General features: G+C 41.8%; 2 protein-coding genes across 3 annotated transcripts; one reads left to right on the forward strand and one right to left on the reverse strand.

The window, feature by feature from the left end:
- Positions 1 to 1,475: 1,475 nt before the first annotated feature.
- Positions 1,476 to 2,851, forward strand: LOC121294096 (histone H1.0-like). The gene has a single exon (XM_041217663.1). The coding sequence runs from the start codon at positions 1,817 to 1,819 to the stop codon at positions 2,420 to 2,422; it is 606 nt and encodes a 201-aa protein (XP_041073597.1). The 5' UTR covers positions 1,476 to 1,816; the 3' UTR covers positions 2,423 to 2,851.
- Positions 2,852 to 5,565: 2,714 nt separating this feature from the next.
- Positions 5,566 to 16,963, reverse strand: LOC121331005 (mitochondrial Rho GTPase 2-like). Of its 2 annotated transcripts, XM_041278093.1 has the most exons (19): positions 16,818 to 16,963; positions 15,068 to 15,126; positions 14,763 to 14,844; positions 14,548 to 14,591; positions 13,474 to 13,527; positions 13,002 to 13,054; positions 12,658 to 12,766; positions 12,406 to 12,507; positions 12,011 to 12,109; positions 11,538 to 11,646; positions 10,866 to 10,986; positions 9,910 to 9,994; positions 9,482 to 9,627; positions 9,295 to 9,395; positions 8,776 to 8,906; positions 8,272 to 8,352; positions 7,783 to 7,905; positions 7,179 to 7,381; positions 5,566 to 6,769 (listed from the first exon to the last, which is right to left on the reverse strand). In XM_041278093.1, exons 1-19 carry the CDS (start codon positions 16,852 to 16,854, stop codon positions 6,652 to 6,654), a joined length of 1,857 nt encoding a protein of 618 aa, XP_041134027.1. In that variant the 5' UTR covers positions 16,855 to 16,963; the 3' UTR covers positions 5,566 to 6,651. The 2 variants fall into 2 exon arrangements, with proteins under 2 accessions (XP_041134027.1, XP_041134028.1); XM_041278094.1 differs by lacking the exons at positions 13,474 to 13,527; positions 14,548 to 14,591; positions 14,763 to 14,844; positions 15,068 to 15,126; positions 16,818 to 16,963 and having other exon boundaries at positions 12,988 to 13,006.
- Positions 16,964 to 19,830: the final 2,867 nt, after the last annotated feature.

Genomic DNA, 19,830 nt, shown 5'->3' on the forward strand with positions numbered 1-19,830 from the left:
AAACAGCGTATCCCATTCTTCCCGGGACTTGTATGCTTTTACTCTCTCAAAATAATCTGTATCGAAGCACTAAGAGGCGCGCCTGTACACTGGGTATTATTACAATGAGATTTTGTAGTATTATATAAAATAACTAAATAATACATAAAATAAAACAAAAATAGGAAAACAATGGGCTTCAGGGAACGAATAAACATGTTCACACAGACAGGGTAGTTGAGTGTAAAAAGCAAACACGGTCCAAACGCTGAAAAGTGCCGGTCCGAGTCTGAACAACCCTTAAACATGATCTAAATCCGACACCGGCATGCATCGGCTACTGAACAAAACCACTCCAACAACATGAAGATTTCAACAATAACGGGGGTAAAGAGATCAATAACTATCAGAGCGAGGTGATCCAAGATGGCGTTCACTGTAGTAAGCACGGCAGCTTTTCAAAGTTGAAAAGGGAAACCAGAATAAAAAAGCCCCTTTTAAAAAATAAGGAGATACCCCACACCCAGAAAAAACATATTAAATTAACGCCAGATGCACCGGTAAAGTCTTAGTTTAAAAGGCGAGTGCTGACCGGGTTGTGGAACCGTTTTTCAATTAAGTTAGTGAACAAAAGAACGCCTCCCATATTTTCTATAATAAAGCGTTTGTTTGCAGCTTATGTTTTTAAAATAAAACCGCAGGCACAGTTTTAACCATAAATCACACGGCAGATACATGTGTAATAAGGACCCCCTGCATCTTTATTTTCATTGCATGTTATTCCGAAATAAACACATCTTTGGAGCGGTGGGCAACTTTCCTGGCAACGACATAGCAGTGATAAGAACCTGTGTTTGTGCAAATTCAAAGTTTAACGTGTAGGTTAAATGTAACGGGATTTGGGTATCAAACTATTTTAACAGACGAAGATGCATTAAGCTTACCTATGTTTTTTGGTATACTTTTATTTTTCTCTCTGTTAATTTACAACAGGTTTAACTGTAAATAATCTGAACCACGTCATTCAAAGTCAATGGCGGAGCTGTGTTAGTTAGCAAACTATATCGGTGTATTAAAAGCAAAACCAAAAATTTTCCAGCGCCCAACCGCATTTAATCATTAGTGCATTGATTCATTTTACAAATGCACTGGGCTTCGGCACCCTCGGTTTTGGCTATTTGGGTCAAATTTGCAAGAATTCTGTAAAATTGAGCTCATGAAGCTATGCTCCCGGCAGGTTTTCGGTAAATTAAAGTTTATCGGTTGACGAATTTCCGCACGAGTCGGGTACTGCCGTGAAGCCCAGGGTGTTCACTTTCATGACAGGTGGCTGCCCGGACCGGGACCCGTTCGGATTTTGTAAATTCCGCGGAAACACACCGGAGAAGAAACACAAACCTGAGTGTGCGAGAATCACACAGGCTGCTAGATCAGCTGCTGGGAGTTGGTGTTCTCAATCACGTCCGCACGGAGGCTTCATAGTCTCGCAGGAGCGGCGTGCTAGAATAAGCGGAGCCGGGCGCAGTGCGCGTAGTTACTGTCATTGAAGAAAAAGATATCAACCACAACAGTAAGAGGAGGTGTACAACAACTAAACTGCGCGTATTTATAGATATAAAAAAAACAACGTTAGCTGCCATTCTAAAAAATTAATAAATAAATAAATAAATACAAATCTGGAACCGAAGTTGTGACAAGTTGAGAAAAAAGAAAAACAAAAGCAATACAAAAAAAAAAAAAAAATAATTCCAGCAAGCCAAGGAGGGGTGTTTTGATGGACTTTATTATTATTATTGTTTTTTTTTTTTAAAACAAACTAATTGACTGAAAAGCTGAAATGACAGAATCCGCCGCCAACGCTCCAGCCCCAAAGGCAAAGAAGGCGAGTAAAGCCCCTAAAAAGGCTGCCTCTCACCCGAAGTACTCGGAAATGATTGAAGCTGCCATCCAAGCAGAAAAGAGCCGCTTGGGCTCGTCCAGGCAGGGCATCCAGAAGTACATCAAAAGCCACTACAAGGTGGGGGAAAACGCGGACTCTCAGATCAAGCTTGCCCTGAAGAGGCTGGTGGTCAGCGGGACTCTGCGCAAAACCAAGGGCATCGGGGCTTCGGGCTCCTTCAAGATCGCCAAGGCGGAGGACTCGAAGAAACCGGTCAAGCCCAAAGCAGCGGAGAAAGCAAAGAAGCAGCCAGCCAAAGCGGCCAAACCCAAAGCGGCGGTGAAACCCAAGAAAGCCAAGTCGCCGGCCAAAGCCAAGAAGCCCAAAGCGACAGAAAAGAAAGCGAAGAAGACTCCCGAGAAAAAGAAGGCAGCGGCCAAGCCGAAAAAGCAGGAGAAGGCAAAGAAGCCGAAAGCCAAGGCGGTGAAACCCAAAGCAAAGAAAGCAAAAGCGGCGAAGCCCAAACCCAAACCCACCCCCAAGAAAACCGGGAAAAAGAAGTAAAACGAAGAAGAAATCTTAAACAAAAGAAAACACCTCATTGTAAATAGACTTTTACTTTTTTTTTTTTTTTTTAAACAAAAAAAAAAAAAAAAAAAAAACACCACCACATTGTTGGCTCCCTAGTTTTTGTATCGTTTTATGAGGACTTTTCCTGACTTTTTCTCTCAGACTGAACACACGTTGCACTAGAGGCAGTAGTATTTTGAGGGAGGGTGTGTGTACCACCCTGCTCGCTCTTTAACCCGAACCCTGTAAAGAATCACCCCGTGAAAACTGTGCCGTTCTCGGTCTGTGACACCGTGAAGGCTCTGGACTCTCAATTACTTTGTATATTAAGCGAGGCTGCGCCGTGTGAGGCATGGGCTATACAGTATTGAAAGTATAGTCGTTTAAGCTCTGTATTGCTATACTGTGTGTGTGTGTGTGTTTTTTTAAATACATGACTCATAGCGTCAGCTAAGGTAATGCTTAATATTATATTCGAACAGGGCTGGTATTGGGTTTCAAATCCCGACCCAGGTAAACAATATTTTTTTTTTTTTTTTTTTTAAACATAACTCCATTTTGTAAACACTTAACTTGTGAATTTAGTATGTACGGTGCCATTTATTGTAAAAAAAAAAAAAAAAAAAAAAAAAAAAAAAAAAAAAAAAAGAATGTTAATCATAAAACATTCTTTATACTGTAATTTAAACAATAAAATGTGTGTTATTTGAATTTTCAATGAGTTTCAGAAGGTGTCTGCGTCTCTGTGTGGGAGGGGGTGACATTTTACATTACACTACAACTATGTTACAATTAGTTTTTAAATACTTTTGACAGTTTACTAACTTTAGAAAAAAAAAAAAAGTTAAAAAGGTTACAGGTTGGTTGACCAGTCGACTGAGCTGAACACCAGTTAATGTATTTCTGATTTCCTCAATACGATTGTCTGGGTTCTGTCAAATGACCAAAGGAATATTGTGCCCAGCCTATGATAAACCACTCGACGGATAGCTACTGTGCAGGTTTTATAACTAATCAGATATTAATCTACACGACCTGGCTAGCCGTGCTGTAATTACCCTGTCTGTCCATAGGTCCAACAGAACCGTGCCCAGCAGGCTACTACGGGATCTGGGAAGCGTGCTCTACAGCCTGTACGCTTACATTGGATAGGCTTATTACAATTGTGTATTATTATTATAAAATGTATTACAATTAAAAAGCGCATGGGGATAAACCATATCGCTCGAACAAAAACTTTACACACAAACACCTTGACACGACTTTGCTCATGCAATGCCTTAAAAGTGTGCACCTGTGTTTTCAAAAGGCACGTAGTTACTAGGCTGCGACGCGTCTCGTCCAGTTGTGTGCACTGTCTAATTGACACGCCCTTGCTCCCTCCCAAACACATGGCAGCACGAAGCCCTGTCACAACAGTAGTGGAAATCTGAGCTCCTATCACTGCCTTACACCATATATGGAACTCACGCCCTTATTGGTCAACCGGGACCAATCCCACTGGGGATTATAAATAGTTATTCCTAACAAATGTTAGAAGACGTGTGTGGACAGCTGAGGAAGATCTGACTGCCTTTACTCGACCTGGCACAGCAAAAAGCATCATGCAACAAACACACTTAAAAAAGCCTGTTTTTTTTTTTTTTTTTTTTTTTTACATAAAACTGCTTAGAACTATATAGTAAAAAAAAAAAAAAAAAAAAAAAACACGTATATAGTTTAGTTTATACACTAATGAAGTAGTTCTATCATTAAGTTGTAGGTCAAAGGAAAACCGCTAAACTAAACACCAGAAATGCAAGCAAAGTAAATATTAATGCATCTTATTAGAGAAGTCAAATCTATAACAGTTACATATGCATTACAAATAAATGCATTAAGAAACTCCAACCACCAAATGGAAACTGCTCATTCAAATATGGGTAATTAGGACATGGTGCACATAAGCATTTGCAAAAGCTGCTTAAGAGGAGGGTTTGGGTCACCACTGCTTTGAACCAAAGCAGGCAATAAACTAATTTTGTGATTTATGTAAGAAATTACCAGTCAATTTCCATATTTCTACAATCCACACACCAAAATACTTCTGTTTAAAACAAAACAAAAATCCTAAATCAATCATAAAAACAGTTTCTATAAACATGTTTGTTTATTTAGACAAAAAAAAAGTTCTATTAAAATATTATGGCTTTTAGATCTCATTACAGAAAACAGTAAGTAAGCATCCTTTTAACTGCACACACAAAAAACCCATCAAAACAGCGAAGAGTAGAAACAACACCTTTACCAGGATTCGAGGACAAATAAAAACGAGGAGAGCGCATGAGGGTTGGATTTGCCTCAGTGTGTACAGTAAGAAGAGCAAGCAGGTCACGCTTCAGAAACTGACAAACAAAAGTTACATCAGACCAGGACTGAAAACAAAAAGCATAGTGACAAACCAGGGCCCTGGCATGACAGCAAGAGGAATGTCAGCTTTAACCAAAATACCTGGGGCCAGATTTCTGTAAATTAATGAACCACATACAACAGCCTTCAAGGAACCCCCTTCTTATAAAATAGAAATCATTTACCACTTTGGATTAAAAATATATAAAGCAGCTTCTAATAATACTATTCATTTACCCTGGTTCCCTAATCACATGTAAAACAATCAGTCTAAAAGATAAAGTCTGATCCCCCACAGAAATACTGCAAAAGACCCACTGTTTTATTGAACCTCTCCTAGCAATGAGACCCTTCCTGACAGTCCTTTAGATCCAGGCAGTCTTATTACTGGTTCATTTCAAGGTTCAGTTTTGTCCCTTACAGTGAGATTTCATTTTGCAGTACATTCAGGGAATGTTAAGCAGTTAAAAAAACCCAAAAAACCAACAAGTTATTAAACGCAAATTACATTCTTCAATTTCTTTCACAAAACTAAAAAAGTATCAATGAGCTTTTAGGATAAAAAAAAAAAAAATCTTTAAAGTTTTGATCTGAACTAAAAACAAATGCTTCTGAACTAAGAAAAAATTAATTGGGGGGGAAAAAAAAAAAAAAGGATTCTGCATTTTCAATCCCCCGTAACTCTGCATCTTGAGATCATTACAGTGTTACGGGTCAGTGCAATATCATGCACAGTGCATTTTGCAGAGATTTTAACGTTTCATACAGCTGTACATTATTTGCGGTGGACAAGCCAGGTAGACTGCAGGAGAAATTAAAGCAGGGGAAACTACAATGTGCATCAATAACCCTTTCTGAATTAGCTGAACACTGTTTTAGACAGACAATGAAATACAGCTGGAGATGGAACTTGCATTCGAGGCTTGTTTCAACACAGAACGATAAACTCGGAGGATGAACCAGTATTTCACATCCCGGGCAGCGTTCTGTCCTGTACATTCCTTTACTGTACCACTGGAAGTCCCCACTGTGCATTTAAACAAGACTGACGGCCCCACACCTGGGGGAAGTATTCCTCATTTCCATTTCTGTATGCGTTTCAGCACCTTGTGTGAAGCGAGAGATGAACTGTGCACTGTACGCATGTGCGACTGTGTTACTGTTACAGTGTGGGGTTAGCTATCTTGTAGCTAGCGAGTCACGCATGACGGCAAGGGGCGAGATTCATCACTTGCTTCCGCAGACAGTGGAAATAATGCATTTGCTGTACCTTAATGATCGATTACTCGTTCTTTATGAAATCACTTAAGTTACGCAGGCCATGTGTTTACCGTTTTTATTCGGTAGATTACGGAATGTGTATGTTTTTGATTTTCATTTGTCCGTCTTTCCTCAATTAAATTCAATAGATTTTGAAATCATGAGGCATGACAAATTTGGTTTTGGCACAGTACTGTCCAGATACTTGGTGTGTGTGTTCTGTATTTGTTTCATTATAACCAGAGTCATGGGTGGCCTGATGTCTTCTTTTTTTCTTTTTCAGATTTGTGTGTTTTGGCAAATCATTCTATAGAGAGATTATTTGGGGCCATTCTGTAGAAAGTAGCATTAAAAGGCTTTTTTAATTGATTATTATTATTAGTCTAGTTTAAAAGACTAAGGCTTTGGGGCTGGCTTCTGAAGATAGGAGAAATCAATATTTGTTACATAAACGACCAGCCGTTCTCTAGACTGTAGAGTTTAGTTTTCAGTGTTTATGTGTCGACCCATAAGGCTGGCTGTGTCGTGTTGGACAGGCCAGTCTTTCTGCAGTCAGGGAAGCACCATGTCCGTCTCTATTTCTGTCTAACGAAGGCTCTGTAGAGTGTGAATCCCAGGACTGTGAACACAGCGGCTCCCAGCGTCACCCGCAGCCAGAAGGAAGTTGTGCTGAGTTCTGAGCCGTTACGGTGCCTGTGAAACAAGGGACACGGAGAACAACAACTTGGAACTGGAATCAGAAGCAAATGGGGAGTCACAACATTGGCTGCTATCCCTTTTATCCCCTACCCCGCCCCCCCCAAAAAAACCCAAAAGACGAACTCTGATAAGCTTAAAAAAATAAAGGCATTGACAAATTAATTCAGATTAGCTTAAACATAAAAAGAGATAGACAAACCGAGAACTCTGATTAGCTTAAAAAAAATCAATACAAAAAAAAGGTATACAAACTGTGAACTCTGATTAGCTTAAAAAAAAAAAAAAAGAGGCAGAACTAGGATTAGCTAAAAAGTACACAGCTACTCAAGCCCCTACCAAGCAGTGATACAACCTGGAAAGTGTGTCAGCAACACCAAGCACTGAAACTTGAAACTCCACCTACGGGAACATTGCAGCCAGAGCCAGCTTGGAGTAGAGGAGTGTGCTGGGAGAGTCCTGTTCGGAGCAGGAGAAGGGAACGGGAGGAGGGAGCCGATGCTTGTAACAGAACTCCGAGGGAGACAGACCGTGCTGCTGCTTCTGCTCCAGCAAATCTGACTTAGAGGCCACGAGCACGCAAGGGATCCCGCTGTTCATGTAGTGTTGCTGAGGAGGATACAGACCACGATCGCTTTTTAAACAGGTTTAAAACACTCTGTGTATGTGTCGTCAGAGCGCTTCTGGACCAGCATGGGAAAATCGCAACGTAGCAAAATTCACAGTCATGTCAAACTGTTGTTAAACAGCTTGGGTGTCGACATCAAGTGCAGAAGGAAGAATAAAACATGAACCAATACGAAAACAGAAAAGCACAACAATTACACTGACAACAACACTACTACTAATGATAATCATAATAACAACAACACCACTAATGACAACAGCAATGCAAGCACTAATAATAATAATCATAAATCACAACAACAATAATATTTCTGAAAAGCTTTGAATTCAGGTGTCCCAGGTGGGAGGAAGGGGGAACCTTGCGTACTTAAGCCCTGACTCACCTTGAAGATGCTGGCACAGTAGTTAAAGGACTTGGGGTCACTGACATCGTACATCAGGCAGGCCACGTCACAGGCAGCGTCCGAGGCTTTCAGAAACTCTGTGTCAACGTCCACTTCATACAGCTGGGAGAGACGAGTGAAAACCACTGCCCTCAATGTTACCCAATTACCGCTTTCATGATTCGCACCAATACAGACTGGCAGGAAAAGGTGTGTGTGGGGAATAAAGGTGTATAAAACAGCTCCTGTTGTTGCATGAAGCGAGACAGGGTTTTTTAGGAGGAAGTTTGTGTCCCTAAAGCTATACCAGAACCATTTTTAAATTATTTTCTAATCTCGTAGAAAGAACAGCCATCTTGATTAGAAGACGGACTGTTGTTTTGCGCCGTTCTCGCACAGACAGCCTTCATTACATAATTAACCCTTCAATCCCACACTATCTATCTGTGTGTTTTACCCCAGACCCCTAGTCTTACGGAACACACTTACAATTAAATACTTGTCCTGGCTGTTGACTTGCACGGTATTGATAGTGTAGTAGGAAGACAATCCTGCAGCGCTCTGCTGTTTCTGAGAAAACAAAAGCAACAACAAGTAATTAAAGAGGCAGCAAGAGCCTACACAGCGGTGACTGGGTGACTGGTTGCATACAGGGCTACGGCATCTGTTCCCGTTTGGGACAGCAGATACATGGGGGCATAAAGTAGCTACCAAATTTCTTTCCATATAATGGCATTAAAGTTTGAATCTGGTTCTGGTTCAGGTCACAAACGTATCAACCTACATTAGTCCACTTGACAAAGCCTCCACACAACTGGCAGTCCCAGGACTTGGTAGGGGGCAGGGTAAGAAGCTGTGATGGGACAGGGGCACTGTGCCTGACTGTAGACTGTGCCTCTCCTCGACTTTCTTGAGCATGAAATTCACAAGCACCCAAAACAAACACATATCTGTTTGGATAAATAAGCGTTTAAGTAAGTTTTGCAGGTTTACCGTCAGGTTCATGCCCAGGAAGGCCTGCAGGAATGCTGATTTCCCCGTGCCTCTGGGTCCGATGACCTTGCAAAGGAACACGTTCCTCTGTGTCTGTCCTTTCTCCTGGTCTACCTTCTTATCCCTAGTGACTGAAACAGAACGAGCACTTTTAATACAGCATGTAAAACCGGCTCTGAAGCCAGACAACCTCTGCAAATAATTTAAAAGACATAATTGCTACGATTGTTCAACTGTTTTCATTTGACTTAAATTTAAATAATTTGTTGGCACCATGAGCAGTTCATTTTAACAGAACACTGCCAATTGCAATTTTGATCAATGACTGTGTTGGCATTGATTAAAAGGGAATGGGAATAGAAATTTGAATTGGGGGGTTGATTTTAAAACAAGAATTGAACCCAATCCTGGCTGGAAGTACCACTGAGATAGCTGGACTGGTGGAAAACACAGATGACAGTACTGGTTTCTGTGGATGAACCCCACTTGGCTTCGGCCTACTCAGAGCTCACCAGTCACCTGTTATCGCTTCAGTCTGGGAATCCTGCTCTGTGAGTACCGGGTACCCAAAGTATCCCAGGTACTCCATACATCGATGGACATCCAGGTACGCCGTCAACCTTGGAGCAGAAGAGAGACCAGCTTACAACCATTCAAGCTGCAGGACTGCTGCTCTTGAAAACAAACTCCTGAATGCAAGACTCACGTCCACTGGCATAGATAGCCGTGCTGGGAGATGTACCCCTTCTCGTTACTGCACACTGTGGAATAGACGTCTGCGCCCCAGGGCGTGTAAGGAAACACGCTGAACAGATTCTTCAGCTCTGATGGAGACAGCGCCATGTCCTTATCCTGGCACAGACGGAGACAGACACAGAGAGTCAGAGGCTGGGAAAAAGAGAGGTCAAGCCATTGTTTTACAAGATTAAACTAGTTCCTGTTATCTAAACAAAATAAACATTGCCACTTGGTTCTAATGTAATCTAGGGGACTGCTATAAGACTCTGGTTGTCAGACAATGCATAGCCAAGCAGGGTTATCTTTCCAGTGGTCTGGTGGACTAAACTCATCCTGGTTAAGGTGTAGGGGTAGCTGTGACAGCTTAGACAGTAAGCACGTCCGACAGTCACTCACCACGTCATACTTCTCAAACAGCTTCTGGATGAACTGGTAGCCGAAGTGATTCAGCTCCGTGGTGCAACCGTGGGGGACTCGCAGTCTGGGAGAGAAACACAGCAGCACACCCCTGAATCCAACGTGGCAGTGTCTCGCTTCTTAAAGTATCAAAGCAAATGCACACCTGTGCTTTTCTGATGGAGATGGGGATGACCTTATACAACCCCACGTCCGCCCTTGAATTCCTATGTACTGCTTTTAAAAACAGCTCATTAAACAAAACAAAAAAATCAATATACACGATCAGCTGGTTACCCTATTAGCACTAGGGTTGGACTATCTTACCGAAGGTTAACGTCAGGCAGTCAAACAGTGCTCATCAGGGTCTGTGAGACAGATGTACATGTTACAGTATTTAGTTGTTTAAAAGGCCCAAGTAAAAAGTTTGTTATCTGAAGCCCAATTGAAACTGACCACAACAATATCAATCCAGTTAAACCTGCTTTTAATGACCTTTACGAGATTTATACGCCACTTGTCTTTACTGTTATAAATATAATAGTTAAGAAAACTAATTTGACTTTGGAAGCCATGAAGTACATATTTTGTTTCTTATAAATATTAAATCTTGCATGGCGCCCAAGTAAGTTTCCTTATTTTTAAGTGACTGTACAGATTCAGAGTGGCTGCTTTGCTATAGGATCAGTCCAGCTCAAGTGGACCAAATCTGGGGGGGGGGGGCACGAGGAGTTTCCTCCATTAGTGTTTGTCGATGATAGCATGAAGCACATGCGATGGAGAAAGAGGTTTTGGGATAGGCAGTGTGGGATAGTGTGCGTGGCAAACATGAGTGTTCTTGAGAAAGTGTGTGAAGGTAGTAAAGGTGCACATTTTCGGTGACCTAATTTTTCACCATGTGGTGTCATTTTTCTAGCTTGAAAATGAAGTCTGTGACACAAGGCTGCTCTGCTCACGGAGGGTACAGGTAGTTGTCCGTGAGCTCCAGCGAGTCGTCGTAGCCGAACTTCCTCAGGATAGTCCAGGTGGTCTCGTGCCGGCCCCTCTGGATAAACAGTGTGTTCAGGAACAGGAACCCTGGAGGACAGAGAGGCCACCTTAATCACGGCTCGGATATACAGGGTTGTATCCCTCTGACTCTACACAGCGATACATCTTAGTAGATGTATTGCTGTGGCATTGCGTAGTAAACAGCACAATGTATATACAGAGTGAAAATTATCCATAACTAAACAAATCTTATTTAAGCAGAGATGGAAATAAAGCTCCCCTTGTATAGCAGTTCGATCCATTCCATACTATGTTTAATAAGATACACCTGAGCTGGTTACCTGTGCACTGTGGCTAATCAAGCACATTCTGAAACCTGGAATGGGTGAATCTGTCATGCAATAGGAGTCTTATTTGTATCCTTGTTTAAGTATTACCACATTATGCCATTAGCAGCTATTTACGTGATATTGGAAAAAGAGCTCAAATTAATGGCAACAAATGAAAGGAGTGTTTCCAGTACCTTTGATTAGCCTGGGCCCAGTTTATACACTCATTATTAGGGTTCACTATACCCGCAACTGAACTGATCTGGTTAGGAGCCAGGGAAGTGTACAGTGAGCGTGTGCCTCCCTCACCGGTCAGCGTGAGGCCGTTGTCCTGCACGCCCTCGCTGGTGTTCTTCCACACCACGCTCTTCACATCCTCCAGAGCCTGAGGGGCCAGCGGGCTGCCGAAGCACGATTTCTAGAGCGGGAGAGAGGGAGAGAGACAGATGGAGAGGGACAGAGAGAGGGGAGGAAGAGGTAAGAGGGACAGAGAGAGAGAACAAATCAAGGAGGTAAAACACTTCACATTCTGAACCCTCCAGGTGAAAGGGGCACTAGCTGCAAGCAGGACGAACAGGAGGCTACAGATGGGATATAATGTATCCTTTTTTTAAAAAGTCAGAAGACGCTACTACGAGCTAGATTTATGAAGCTCCAGTGTCAATTCTGCACCCCTGATATGCAATGCATTACCTACTACAGTTTTAGGTTAGCAAGTGGTGCAAGCTTTGTAAATGTGTCCCCACTGATTTTAAGGCACCTCGTTTCAGGTGATGCTTTACCTGGAAGAAGTTGAGCTCTTCGTCGCTGAGGATCCCGTCGCTGTCCTGGTCCGAGATGGTAAAGATCCGGCTCAGGGCTTGAACACACAGAGGCCTCAGCTACAACACAGAGCACAAGATAAATCAACACAACCCTCCACTAAGTATACAGGGACTCCTACTACATATCAGTTTCACCCATTCCAGGTTTTACTGCAAGCCTGATTCGCCACAGTGTATAGGTAACAAGCTCAGGAGTCTTATTTTCATCCCTGGGTAGAATACATTTTATAACAGAAATAGGTGTTTTTTCATAGGACTGGACTTGTCCACTCCTGTTCTACAGTACATGAAGTTTCTAACCCCCCTCAGGGGTGCGTGCGCGTGTGTGTGTGTGTGTGTGTCTGCAGCCTCACCTCTTTCTCCTCAGGGTCATACAGAGGTGCAGTGGGGTGCAGAACAGCTTTCTGGGCGTAGTAGAAAAGCTCAGAGATGTTCTTCAGGTTCTTCGCGGAGCACTGGGAGGAACACAACAGGTTCATAGAATCCTACACACTGGGTGCCTCATAGGCAATCTCATACAGTATGCTGATTAAGGTGTTTTCTGTTAAAACACACCAACACAATGATGGGTGGCATTCCGGGCGGGTGTGACTGACTTCACTCACCTCCACACAGGTCTCGATCTCAGAGAACTGGTTCATAATGGGAAGGATGGACTCCATGGAGCTTCCTGACTGCAAATCAGACTTATTCCCAACCAGGATGACTGGAACTCTGGGAAGAGAAAGCAGGCAGGCAGCTTCACTCTTTAAACATGGGGTGTGTGGTTATTCTTTTTTAACTTGTAGATGTTCTTTTTAACTTCCAGGGGTTTGAGGGTCTATCATTTACATGCACCCCTACTTATATATGTACCCCTACCCATGAATCAGAGCCAGGGTTCCACAAGGCACTATTCATTAAATGGCACAGTGAAAAATAAAAGTTTAAGAAACCTCTTTGTACACACTTCTTTCCCTTTTCAGCTCCTCCGTTTACTAAAGGGATCCATTTCGTTCTGATCTAGAGACAAAAAAAAAAAAAAATACAGATGCAATACCGAGATGGCAAATACTATGCATATTTTATGAATTTAAAAAAAAAAAAAAAAAAAAAAAAGGAGAGATTCTGCACTCGACGATCCACCTTATCACAACGTTACACTGGCTAGTTGTGTAGATGTGAAGCATTATCAATTCCTTAAGAATGTAAAGATCGCACAACCTATTCCTCAAGGCACAAACAAAGCATTGAAGCTATGAAACCGAACCTAAAACTGATAAAGGATCAATGAAGAGCCCCTACTGAACGTACCCCTTAGTTACTCCTTTCTAGATGTGTAGTATTACCTCTCCGATTTCACTCTGCATTGTTTACTTCCTAATCTGATCTGAGAAGTTAACCAGTAAGCTCTACTGCTATGTGATTCATGCACTGTTTACCTTTTCAATGGTATCCTCCTTGGTTACATCGTACACCACACAAATCACACTGGCCTGCAATGGGAGGGGGGGGGGGGGGGGGGGGGGAATGCAAAGGCATTATTTTAGGTTGATCATTAAATATTTATAAAGACCACGTAAAAGTACCGTGGAAACAATGAAATAGTAATGAGGCCTAAAAGGCTCCCGAGTTTCTTTTTTTTTTTTTTTTTTTACTTTTAAATTTTATAAAAAAAAGAGAGCTTCTTGTATCAGTGAGTTTTTAAAAGGGGGGGATCCTGGTAAAAAAACAAAAAAAAAAAACAATAGAGTCCTGCTGTTCATGCTTCAGTATAGCAATCCCAGAGTTAAGCTCAGAAATACCAAACACTGAGAAAAACACAGTCGAAACATTTCTTTGTGTTTCTGCAGCTGTGTGTCAGTCTTGTTGTTATCTAGTTACGAGTGTGGATGTCAGTGTTTCATCATATTTGTGTGAGTGAATCCCAAGATGCAGCCTTCATAAGCAATCGTTAACAGAAACAATACCCCCTTTTTTTTTTTTTTTTTTTTTTTTTTTTTTAAAGCAGTCAGTGATGTTGCTTACTGCCGAGTATATTAATACCCGATCATCTTCTCCAAAACTACTTAGGGGCTCGGATGGGTGTGCAGGGATTACTAGCTCTTTCATGGAAAGTATTTACAGTTAATCTACTGAGTCTGTCCAAACACAGCAGAGACTAAGATAAAAATAAACGTATTCTTCCTTCAGCAAGCACCTGGCAGACGACAGTGAGCTGCTGTGCTTTCAGTCTTGTAATAAACATTGCAAACCCTTCTATTATGATACGATATATCATGTAAAGAAAGTATCCCGATTCATCGATGCACAAAGAACTATTACTCCCCTGAGAGCAGGCGTAGGGGTCTGTTCAATTAATCTCTACACAGTGCATCAGGAATCTCTTTGGGGCTTTAGTTAGGCAGCCTGTCTTGCTGTTAATGTCCTTGTTTCCTCCTTGGATTTAAATGGAGATCTACGTGATGCACCCCCTCCACTTTGAGACAGTCGTGTCTCCCTTGTCCGCTCCTCACCTTGACGATCTCCTCATGCAGGATCTCATCCGACTGCTCTGCCGCTGGAAGGGAAAGGTCAGACATTTCAGATTAACAAGGACAGGGATTAGCCATCTCATTCAGAGCCCTTCTCAGATAGCTAGCAAGTAAAGCTGGTTACTGGGAGGCAGCGTGGCTGGTGGTTAAGAGATAAGGGGGTATCCAGGGGGTGTCCCGTTAGCTGTGTGCTGTACCTGAATAATCGACTATGTGTGTGGGGACTTTCTCTGGCGTCACGTCTGCTGGAATGGTGATTTCTTCCGCACGGGAAGGAACCTGACAGGTGGAAGAAGAAAAAGGGCAGCCTGTCGTCAGTATGGAGAAACAGGCTGGGTGACGCACAAACTCACTTGCTCTCAGTCTTACACAAAAAAAAAAAAGGATACACTCGATTGAATGAATAGTGTTCGGACGCTGCTGGCGGAATTCTGCGAAGCCTAACTTTGGACACTCTTTCCTCCCAGCAAGATGAAAAGCCGTCTGCATGCTTTGTACTCACCTCCTCAGGGAACTCCTCCCCAACCAGGGACATGATCAGGGATGTCTTCCCAACCTTGGCTACAGAGAGAGACAGGAGACAGAGAGAGACAGTCAGTAGCAGTCGGTCACAAAGAACTATACTAGCGCTCAAACAGAAACAAACACAAAAAAGCAGGGGTATTAAGACTTAGTGACAGAGATTACATTGAACACATTGAAAAATGGACAAATACTAATGTTTAATCACTGATGCCAACATCTCTTCTTTCACGTGCATACAACACTTGAAGTAGAGGGCTTTCCAACAAATATAGCGTTATATGTCCCCATGTGTTTCTACAAATGTTTAAATAACGTACCAGTCATTTTTCTTTTCACTGTTAACATCCTGACAACTTTTTACACTTACAACTTTAAAGTCTGTTTCAAAGCTCTTTTCAAAACGGCCGCTCCAGTGCACTGGAGTTTGAGATCTGTCCTCTAAATCACTGCAGCGATTAAAAATAAAAAAAAAAAAACATCATGGATCATTATTGCTGTGTTACCTGTCTGACAATGTGGACAATAATCCTTACACTATCAGTGCACTAGAGCGGCCACTTTGAAACAGACTTTAAAGCTATAAAAGTTGTCAGGACGTTAAGAATTAAAAGACACATCAGCAGCATGTGGGGATGTCAGAACCCTGCTACTCGGTCTTTAAAATGTACCTTTTGGGTATTTATATATGACAATCACGTCTTTCAGAACCACCACGGCACTGGAGGAAAGACATCACACTATTTAAAAGCTGTTAACCGCAGTTCATTTTACACCACGGCCGTGCACCCTCCCAGCTCTCTAATAGAGGCAGCGCCAAGATAAGAGAGCTATCTCAGAGCCTAGCCTTGATCTGTCAGGGTGGCGCCCAGCACTTTCTAAAAGGCCTCCTGTTCGCCTAGAACGTACCAGCTGAAGCATTTCAGGTTTTCTTGTAAAACTGAATTGATCTTTACCTGTACAAATGGCGCATGGTCTGTCTAAGTTCAGGTGTACAGTATTTAAGATCACATTAAAAAAAAACAAATGCAACTGGTTTTTTGTCAGTTCGATTTTTAGTTTAACAAAACCTTGCAGTAAATGCTTATTCTACTGCATTTAAAAAATAAAACGAGTCTCAAACGGGGGTTTTCAGTATCTTACAAAATATCACTTGATTTGAATGCACACATACAAATACAGCCTGGTAAAAACCGCTATTGGTAAAATGCGTTTATTAATTACAGAACTCTGAGCAAAATGTGGGGCGCATATAGCTAAAAACATGACTGATATTACTGTGTGGAATACAAAACCAAATACACCTTGCTATGCAATGTGTTTTTACCTTACCAGCTTCCACACTGGCACAAGCAAAGCGAGATTACTGTACTTTTAAACTGGACCGGGCGCCTCGTTGAATCTGCGTTAGTGAGCCGAGCGCCACTATAGATCGTGCTCGTTTTTTTGAATGGTTCGGTGTGGGGCTGAATCTGTGACAGAGAAACGTCAAAAAAATAAAAAGCAGGACGTGTTTTATTTTCTGTCAATGATTAACTCGGGAGCGGTGTTTGCCAGCGAAAACAAAACACACAACCTTTCGTTACAACAGCGTTTACATTCTGTAATGTAGTAAATTATACAAACACTTCGGTTTGGACGTTGTGCCAGTGTTAGCAACTCACTCACACACACACACAAAAAAAAGTTTCAATAAAAAAAGGAAAAACCGAAAATAAAACAAAACTCACGTTCCCCCAGCAAAAGTATCCTGACATCTCGCTTCATGTTTTATATTTATTCCGCTCTGCGGTTAAATTCCTGTGTTTGTTTATTGGAAATATGCAGATTTCTCTTGACTTTCTCTCACTACTCCATCCTGCCTTCCTCCACAAGCAGAAATGAAGCGGCGAGAGCCCCTTCCGGTTCCTCGCAGCAGCTCGGTGCTGACGCCTAGTGGACAGCAGTGCGCACTGCCCGCCGCTGCTCACAACGTGGAACATCATCTCTGCCACAGCTCAACGCACAAGCTGCCAGTTGCGATTCTTCAGGTACTGCATGAAGCTATTTAACAATTGCTCAGTTTCAAATAACTTCACCCGTGTTGTTCTCGATTGTCTAATTCCTGCGTGTTTTTAAAACAGCAGCAATAGTGTCAAGAGTTTTCCTGCATTTTTAAAGACACATTTTATCAGCTAGGAACTACAGATTTTTGTTTTTACACCCCTGCATTACTTCAACCAAAATCACAACCACACAGTGATTCGGTTGTTAGATCAATTCCTTTGTTGCTGAAAGCAATGGCTATAAAGTAACCCTCTGTTTGTTTGAGAAGCTTGTAGGAATGCAGCAGCCGTTGAATGACTAGGTTCAAATGAACCAGTTGCACCCTCTTTGAACCAGTTACAGGTAAAACAGAATCACTATTTATAAAAGTGGCATTGGTTGTGATACATCTATGTCCCAAAAACAATAGCCCTAGACAGCAGCTGCAGAGGATGTGGATGTGTGAAAGACGCTGATCGCGGAGCACAACAACGCTGACGCCTGGTGGTAGGACGAGCTGTGACCCCCAGGACTGTGCACAGGGAATCCCGCTTTGGATGTGACTTTAATACAAATATCACACTGTACATTTCAAACATAAAGCAAGTACAAACCATAAAAAAGGTGCTTTTGGAACAATAATAACAGTAATCAGAAAGCAAAGCTAAAATATACATAAGTGATTTCTGTTGAGTAGCATCTTAAAAAGGTTGTTGTGATTCCGTGGGATTCAGTTTTCTAGTCTGGTTAGTTGTGTGGTTTATGATTTCAAGGGGGAGGGGGGTAATCACAGATTATATCAGTCGATATGCATTTCAAAATGTTTCTCTCTCCTTTAGAGATTGAAAAAGGGAAGTTGATTGATCGCAGTCTCTACAAGACCTGGACCTCCTACAGCGGATTTCGTTGTAAGCAGAAGTGAAGACCCATGCACTGTAATAATCTCATTCCTTTATATAATAATAATAATAATAATAATAATAATAATAATAATAATAATAATAATAAGTCAGCATTGTTAAGGTTAATGCTACTGGTTGTTGATTTCCAAAAGCTCGATTTTTAAAATAATGTAATGTGACTCACTTGCTCTGAAAGTAATATGTACAAATTGCAGGGGTGTTCTCTCCACAGCACAGGCTTGTGGGAACACTTTGTTCTAGCAATGGTCCTACAGCCCCAGCCCCCTCACCCCTTACTCTGCGGAGCGGTCCTGACGGTGCTCTCCTACACAGACCCCTTGAAGAGGCTGCCATAGGGATCCTGCCACGCCGAGATCAACAGAACAAGAGAAACGTATTACTCTTAGTGACTTAGACTATCACTAAGGCTACAAAGTGCTTAGTAACTTGAAAAAAAAAAAAAACTTGACTGACAAATGCAATAAATTAAGTGTTATTCATCTGACCACAGTGCCAGCAGTGTGACTCTCTTCTGAATTGCAAGCCTGCTGGTCGTGGGGCATTGGTGTACAAGCAAGCATTTACTTTCGGGGTGACACCCTAGTCGAGGACCAAAGCTACTCACAGTCATTATGAGAGGCTTGTTACTTGCTGTCTGTTACTTGTTACTTGGTTGCTATCCATCTAACAAAATGACTTCTTTAAAAAGGCCTTGTGAACATTATACTTCCCTACCAAATAGTGGTAGTCGACTTATAATAATACATTCATCATTACACACTAACCTTTACTAGACAAGACGGGTCCCACGGAAGCTAGCTGTTTGACGTTTCTCCTACTTTCAAAAAATACCTCAAAAACCTGTCCTTTATTTTTCTTGTTTGTTATATTCCAGACCACAGTTGTGTCCCCGTGTGAATCGGGTCTGGTTAGAACCTCCTCCCCGACTCCAGGCTCCTGCAGCCCGGCTTCGGTGTCTGTGCAGCCGGTTCTTTTCAGTCTCAGGATCTGTGTCTCCTGCGCTTCTTGTAAACACGGTTCAGTCTTCCTGCGGTAGCTACCGCCGTTTCCGACAGCAACACGCAGCCCCAGTGTAGTCAGGTTAGTCCCCTTTGTGTTTTTGGACAACGTGGTGTAGGTATGCTTGAAAACATTTATTTATTAATTAACTGCGGTTTTCTGGGCCCCTTACTGCCCCCTGTAATGGCCTTATACCGGATTGTCCCCTTCTTATTTTTACCCTTCAAACTGAAGTGCAGGCAGGCATGAGGTATGTTCGGTTTATCTGAGTTATTTCTAAGTGCTGTTTTTGAGATTTTTTTTATGTGTTGTTTTTGAGTTATTTATAAGTTGTTTTGAAGTGTTGTTTTTTAATATCTGGCCTTTTTTTATACAACTGAAGGCAAAAACCAAAGAACAGACACAGGATCATGCTGAAAACAGGAAAACTTTATTCAATACCGTAGCTAAGTCACACTCTTTTCAGACATGGTAAACACGCAACGTAAGTACAGTACATACAATGCCGTTACCATAACAACAAATACAACGATATCATTATTTTAAATAGTATTTGTAATATATTCAATACAACAATGTGGAAATTTGCAAATGGATACTGTATATGCAGAAAGAAAGAAAACAATAAACACGTTTTTAGAAATCCTTTGGGGAAAAAAACAAACAAACAATAAACATGTTTTATACATGTTATGCTTAATAAATCACGTTTCTATTGTGATGGCAAAATTAACAACCATAGAAAAAATAAATCTTCTACTGCAAGCTCTCTCAAACTAGGTTGCATTTCTGCTTC

This window comes from Polyodon spathula, chromosome 18, assembly GCF_017654505.1.
Source record: "Polyodon spathula isolate WHYD16114869_AA chromosome 18, ASM1765450v1, whole genome shotgun sequence".
NCBI lineage: Eukaryota > Metazoa > Chordata > Actinopteri > Acipenseriformes > Polyodontidae > Polyodon > Polyodon spathula.